This window comes from Nicotiana tomentosiformis, chromosome 10 (genome assembly GCF_000390325.3).
Source record: "Nicotiana tomentosiformis chromosome 10, ASM39032v3, whole genome shotgun sequence".
NCBI lineage: Eukaryota > Viridiplantae > Streptophyta > Magnoliopsida > Solanales > Solanaceae > Nicotiana > Nicotiana tomentosiformis.
The window spans coordinates 57,585,473-57,592,397 of record NC_090821.1 but is presented as its reverse complement, the minus strand read 5'-3'; the positions used below and the strand labels follow the sequence as shown (position 1 = coordinate 57,592,397).

Sequence of the window (6,925 nt, the reverse complement as noted above, 5' to 3'; positions counted from 1 at the left end):
AGGTGACGAGTACTTATGCGCCGCCAATTTACCTGTTTTCCCTGTTTTCTCCCATTTTTCTTATATTGTCTCTTTCCTATGCCTAATTGCTACGTGTTTTTACTAGCGTTGTTAAATTGATCGTTCTTATCATGTTTACAGATTTTTTGGTGATAATTGAGTATTTATTTCAAAGTTGAGATTGATATTGTGGAACCAAATGTTAAAGTAAGGTTTGTACTTGTTATTCTATCTCCCCATTGTTATTTATTCATTGCATTATGGTAAGGGAGAGTGTTAATGCACGAAGGGTAACGTCGTGCCATATTGTGAGTGTTAATGCATGAAGGGTGATGCCGTACTATATTGTGAGTGTAAAAGCACGAAGGGAGATGCCGTGCCATATTGTAAGTGTTAATGCACGAAGGGTGATGTCGTGCCATGATACGAGAGTTAATGAACGAAGGGTAATGTCGTGCCGTTTTTATTGATTTTATGGTGAGATTGAGAGTAAAAGCACGAAGTGTGATGCCATGCATTTTTCCTTTAATGTATTCGTTGTTCTTGTTGATTCACAGTATATTGGTTGTTCCAGCTATCATTCTGTTGTAGTTTCTTTATCTCGTATTTCCCCTAGTGTGTTTACCCCTCCCGATAATTCTTGTCTAGCTCTTCATTACTGTTATTTGTATATACACTGTTAAATTGTACAGGTTGATTTGTAGATGCCTTGCCTTAGCCTCGTCACTACTTCGTCGAGGTTAGGCTCAACACTTACCAGTACATGGGGTCGGTTGTACTGATACTGCACTCTGCACTTTCTGTGCAGATTTTGGTACCGGCTCGGGTTGATCGAGATTTTGCTATTGGACCGCTATCAGGAGATTCAAGGTAGATCTGTCGGCGTTCACAGACCTTGAAGTCCCCGTCTATCTTTTCTGTTCTACTGTTTCTTTCATTCAGACAGTTGTATTTCTTTCAGACTATTACTTGTAGTAAATTCTAGAATGCTCGTGAAACAAATCCGTGTGGTTGTAATTAAGGCAGTTTTTATATTATTCCGCACTTATTATATTTCAACTTAGCTAATTATTGTTATTTACTGAATGGAAATAAAGATTTGGTTTAATGATTCTCTAACGTTGGCTTGCCTAGCAAGTGAAATGTTAGGTGCCATCATGGTCCCGACAGTGGGAATTTCGGGTCGTGACAGTGTAGTAGTATGCTAACATCCCTCTCAGCTAAGAACAAACTAGGATTAATCACTGGCAAAATAGCCCAATGAAAGGCCTGGATCACTAATTCACTAACTTGGGAGATTGCTATAAGTGTTATGTGTCTTAGTACTGCCAAGGATGTATGGATGGACATAAATGAAAGATTTGGACAATCTAATGGGTGTAAGTATATTCAACTCCAACGGGAGATCAGTTCTACCTTTCAAGGGTCTTCTGATATAGCCACCTACTTCACTAAGATGAGAAGTCTGTGGGATGAGTTGAACTCTGCATATGTTGGGCCCCTGCCAAAATTCATTGAAGATCAATATCTCTTTCAGTTCCTAAGTGGACTGAATGATTCCTACTCAATAGCTAAAAGTAGCATCCTTATGATGTCCCTATATCCTTCAATCAGTAAAGCTTATTCTCTTCTACAACAAGATGAAAGTCAGAAGGAGACTCATCTCTCCTGGGTTTTCAACTAATTCAGCATCTTTCTCTGTTCCATCAACTCAACTTCACCCTAATAAACAATACACTCAAAGAGTCATTTTTGAATCCAAGAAGCCTTCGTCATCTACTACTGTCGCTTGCAAGTATTGTAAGAAAACTGCTCACACCATAGAGAAATGTTACAGACTTCATGGATTTTCTCTTGATTTCAAGTTCACAAAGAACAAGAGATCTGCTTCATGTGTCCAACTGTAGGAATCATCTTACTCTCCTATTGCTCTCAAAACATTTGAGGCTCCAGTTCATGGGTTCAGCAAAGAACAATATAGCCATCTCATGACCTTACTCCAACAGACACATATTTCTCCCAACTATACTCCTGCTAGTCCTGCTGCAAACAGTAGTGGATATGCTTATTTTGCAGGTGTGTCATATCTTCCAGTAGAGAAAATGCATTCTTTAGCTCATTCTTTGTCTGCATCTTTTAATTCAGTTAGAAAACCTTGGATTTTGGATTCTGGATTCTGGTGCAACAAACCACATGACTCCATACAAATAATTTCTTCATAATATTCAACCCTTAACTTATCCTTTCTTAATAACCCTACCAAATGGATATAAAGTAAAAGTTATTTCTACTGGTTCTACGTACCTTAGACATGATATAATTCTGCATAATGCTCTTTTAGTCCCTTTATTTCAATTAAACCTTCTTTCTGTACACAAACTTCTAATTCAATTACAGTGTATAGCCGTATTTACCAGTTTTTCTTGTTCTTTACAGGGCCCTTCTCTGAAGAGGCCATTGAAAATTGGTAAAGAGGCTCATGGATTTTATTTTCTACTGCCAGACATGCCTTTACTTTCTGCCCATGATTCTTCTGTTGATTCTAGTAATGCTTGTAATGTTTCTGTTGATCCCTTACCCCATAGTCCCTCTTGTATTCCAAATTCTACTACTAATAAAATGGATTTAGTTTGGCATCAAAGATTAGGGCATATGCCCTACAATAAAATAATTTCAATTCATTTCCTTTCTGATAAAATCACATCTAAACAATATTTCTTATGTACTATTTGCCCCATGGCTAGGCAGCAAAGATTGCCATTCTAAGACAGTACTATCAAAACCACTACACCTTCCAATTAGTACATATTGATGTATGGGGACCATAAGGTTTAATTATTTTCTCACTCTAGTTGATGATTTTACTAGAGTTACTAGACTCATTTACTTTCCTGTAAAGCCAGTGCCTTGTCTATTCTCAAAACTTTCACTTCCATGGTTAAGGTTCACTTTAATTACTCTATTCAATCCTTCAGATCAGATAATGCATATGAAGCAAAGACCTTTTTTGCTCATAATGGCATCCTCCACCAGACCACTATACCACATACCCCCCAACAGAATGGAGTTATTGAAAGAAAACATAAGCATTTGTTAGAAACCTCTAGAGCTTTATTGTTCCAGTTCAATCTTCCTACTAAATATTGGGGTGATTGTGTTCTCACTGCTACCTACCTAATTAATAGATTACCTTATTATGTTTTAGATAATTCATCTCCTATTGAAAAACTGCATGACACACCACCTTCTTATGATCATTTGCGATCTTTTGGATGCCTTTGTTTTACAACTACACCCAAACCTGGTAGAGATAAGTTTCAATCTAGGGCAATTGCATCTGTTTTTATAGGATACCCATGTGGCAAGAAAGGTTACAAACTACTTAACCTCTCCAACCATTCTATTTTGTTTTCAAGGGATGTACAATTTCATGAATCTATTTTTCCCAATTCTTCCTCTCTTCCTTCCTCTATTTTCCCTGTATCTTTTCCTGATTCTTCAGATATTCCTGCTTCATCCTCTCCTATAATTTCTCCTTCTCTCACACCTGGTTTCACATCTGAACCCACTCCTTCTTCCACTCCTCCTACTATCTCTCCTATCTCTCGTTCTAATTCTCCAATTTCCTTATTTTCCTCTACTTCCTCTCCTTTACCAGTTCCTTCTATTCCACTCTTTAGGAAGTCCACCAGAGTTCATCAACCTCCTGCTCATTTGGCAGATTATGTATGTAATTCTGCACTTCCTTCAGCTTCTCTCTCTACTCAGCCCAAAGTTCTCTCTACTGATATGCTAGTGCATGAACCTCAGTTCTACCAGCAGGCTGTTTCTCGCCATATTTGGTAGCAGGCCATGCTACAGGAATTCAAAGCTCTTGAGGCAAATAACGCATGGGATATTGTTCCTCTTTCTCTCAACAAGAAGCATATCCCATGCAAGTGGGTTTATAATATCAAACAGAAATCTGATGGGACTGTGCAGAGATATAACGCCAGGCTTGTAATAAGAGGAGACACTCAAAATGAGGGAATTGATTATTTTAAAACTTTCTCTCATGTGGTCAAATTCACCACCATCAAGTGTCTCCTTTATCTTGCTACAAAAAAGGGATGTACCGTGTATCAACTTGATGTTTACATGAAAATTTCTCCAGGATTATCTGTATCAGGTCCATCTTCTGATTCTTCTTATAATTTGGTTTGCAAACTCAAGAAATCACTCTATGGCATCAAACAAGCTTCCATATAATGGTTTTCTAAATTGTCTGAAGCATTGTCATCTAGAGGCTACGTTTCAAGCAAGAATGACTATTTTCTTTTTACAAAGTCTGTTGGCTCTTCCCTCACTGTATTAGCAGTTTATGTTGATGATATTTTGTTGGCTGGTGATGATATCACAGAATTGGGTAGTTTGAAGATATTTTTGGATGCTCAGTTTAAGATTAAAGATTTGGGTGAGGTCCACTATTTTCTAGGTCTAGAAGTGTCTTCTCTTCCTGAGGGTTTTCTGATGTGTCAACATAAATTCACTTACGAGCTGCTAGCTGAATTTAATTGCGCTCATTTTACCCCTGTGGTTACCCCTTTAGATTCTTCCATAAAATTAACCACTGATATGGGTGCCCCTATGTCTGATCCAAGTACTTTTAAAAGGCTTGTAGGGAAACTGAACTTTCTTCATCATACAAGGCCTGACATTGCTTTTTTTATCCAGCATCTGAGTCAGTTCCTTCAGTCTCCCCAGGTTCCACATATGCTAGCTGGGATTCATGTGCTAAGGTACCTTATAAATGCACCTAATCAGGGAATTCTTTTATCTAAAAATGCTGACATGTCTCTAATAGCCTTTTCTGATTCTGATTGGGCTGCTTGTGCCCAATCTAAAAGGTCTGTAACTGGGTATTTCATAACTCTTGGAGGATCCCCTATTTCTTAAAAAAGAAAAAAGCAACCGACCATTTCCCTTTCTTCTACTGAGGCAGAATATATGGTTCTCAGGAAGGTGGTTACTCAAGTCTCTTGGTTGATCAGAGTGTTGGCTGATTTGTGTCTGACATTGTCTGCTCTTGTTCCTATATTTTGCCAAGAATCCTGTATTTCATGAGTGCACCAAACATATTAAAGTTGATTACCATTTTTTTTTGTGATTGCTTAGTAACTGGGTTGATTTCTTTACATCATGTTTCCTCCTCTACTAATCTTGCTGACATTTTGACGAAGACTCTTCCAGGTCCATCTCATCACAATCTGATGTGCAAGCTTGGAGTACTTCCCCCTCCAGCTTGAGGAGGTGTTGGATATCACAGAATTGGGCTTATTTTATTTTAGGCCCAAATTGTAGTTAGCACAGTTTTTATTTTGTTATTCTGTATATGAAGATCCGGCCCATTGTTGTATATAGGAGAGTTACACTCAGATATTTTAGTGGGGTTAGAAAAGATTGAACACAATTAATGAAATAAAAATTTCTCTCTCTTCGTCTATCCTCTCTCATGGCAGATAGGATTTTCTGTGTATTTGTTCCTTGATTTCTGCTCCGTTTTCATCTTAACAATATCATGGTTGGGTGTTCGACTGGATGAAGTCATAACAAGATAGTCATAGAGGAACTTGTGCTTGGACTGAATCTTTCACGATGAAAATGCATTATTTCCCCAACTTTCCAACATAGGAGGCTAGATTACTTCTAAATTGCTCGGACTCGGGTGCGGGTATTTGATATGAGTGCGGATTTAGAGGTCAGTATCCTTCATGATCTAAATTTTAAGATTTGGGGTACGGATTCAGGCACAGATACAGATGTCAGGATTCGGCTAAAAATAATTCAAATATCTAAAATTAGAGTAATAAGAATATGTTCAAGTTATGATATATTATGTGAAAAACTTACAAGGTATTCGAAGAAGTACAAAAATGTTAATCAAGAGGAGAAACCCAAAACGAGATAAAAGGAAAAAGACTGATATAGAAATTTTTATATACTCTATCTTTTTTTTTCAATTTCACCCTAACTTTTGTTTTGAAGGAACTACTTCTTATATGTGGATTATGGAGGATTGTGGAGTTAATGTATCTTGGACAAAGATGTCCACCATCAAATATCCTCCATATAATATATGTTCTTTGCCCATGCATTACACATTCTCTATACATTATGGCGGGTCAAGCAAGGGTGAAATTTTACTTTTTATTCCAACGTGTATCATGATATAGGACGGTTCCACCAGACAGGGGCCGAGCTACCACATCGAACACGGGTTCGGTCGAACCCAATAATTTTGGTTTAAATCTTGTATTTTATTTTTAAAAATTTATTGAATATATACAAATTATTAATTTGGAATTCAGTGAGAGGTGACTGGAATTTTGCCATGTGAACATGCAAAAATCTATGTAGAAAGCCTTGTTGACCCCCTGTTGATAGCTGACCGGGGACATCGTAAATTTGTAACCATGAAACCTCGCAATCGTTCGGCTGATAACTTGCAAGAATGCTGCTATGCTCTTTTTGCACTTCTGTTTTTGTCAAATATAGGTCGAGATATTGATTTGATTTTTTATTTATTTTGTAAGTTCACAAGACATGGAATGTGTATGAATCCATACATCATATTTGCTTGTATAGCTTGAGTTCTTGTAAGCTTTTCTCCTTTTATTCTCTCACTAAATCATGACAAAAAGTGTAGTCGGATATAGAAAAAAAACTGATATATAATCATGAGAGAGAGTGAGACCGGGAGATTATTTTTATCAAGCAACATTTTACTTTCGAAATATATATGCACACAAGAACGGCTCTAAGGCTAGGCCAGTAACACAGCGAGGCCATTGCCTTATGCCCCAAATTTATTTTAAACTATTATTATTATATAATTTATTTAAATAATTAATATAAATAAAAGTGTTAAAGTATATTTTGTTGTTAT

At 37.1% G+C, this 6,925-nt stretch overlaps 1 protein-coding gene across 1 annotated transcript; it reads left to right on the top strand.

The window, feature by feature from the left end:
- The first annotated feature begins 1,342 nt into the window (after positions 1-1,342).
- On the top strand, positions 1,343-3,846 carry LOC138900228 (uncharacterized). Its single transcript, XM_070186948.1, has 4 exons — positions 1,343-1,672; positions 1,908-2,144; positions 2,437-2,554; positions 2,900-3,846. The coding sequence occupies exons 1-4, from the start codon at positions 1,343-1,345 to the stop codon at positions 3,844-3,846; spliced, it is 1,632 nt and encodes a 543-aa protein (XP_070043049.1).
- The last annotated feature ends 3,079 nt before the right edge of the window (positions 3,847-6,925 follow it).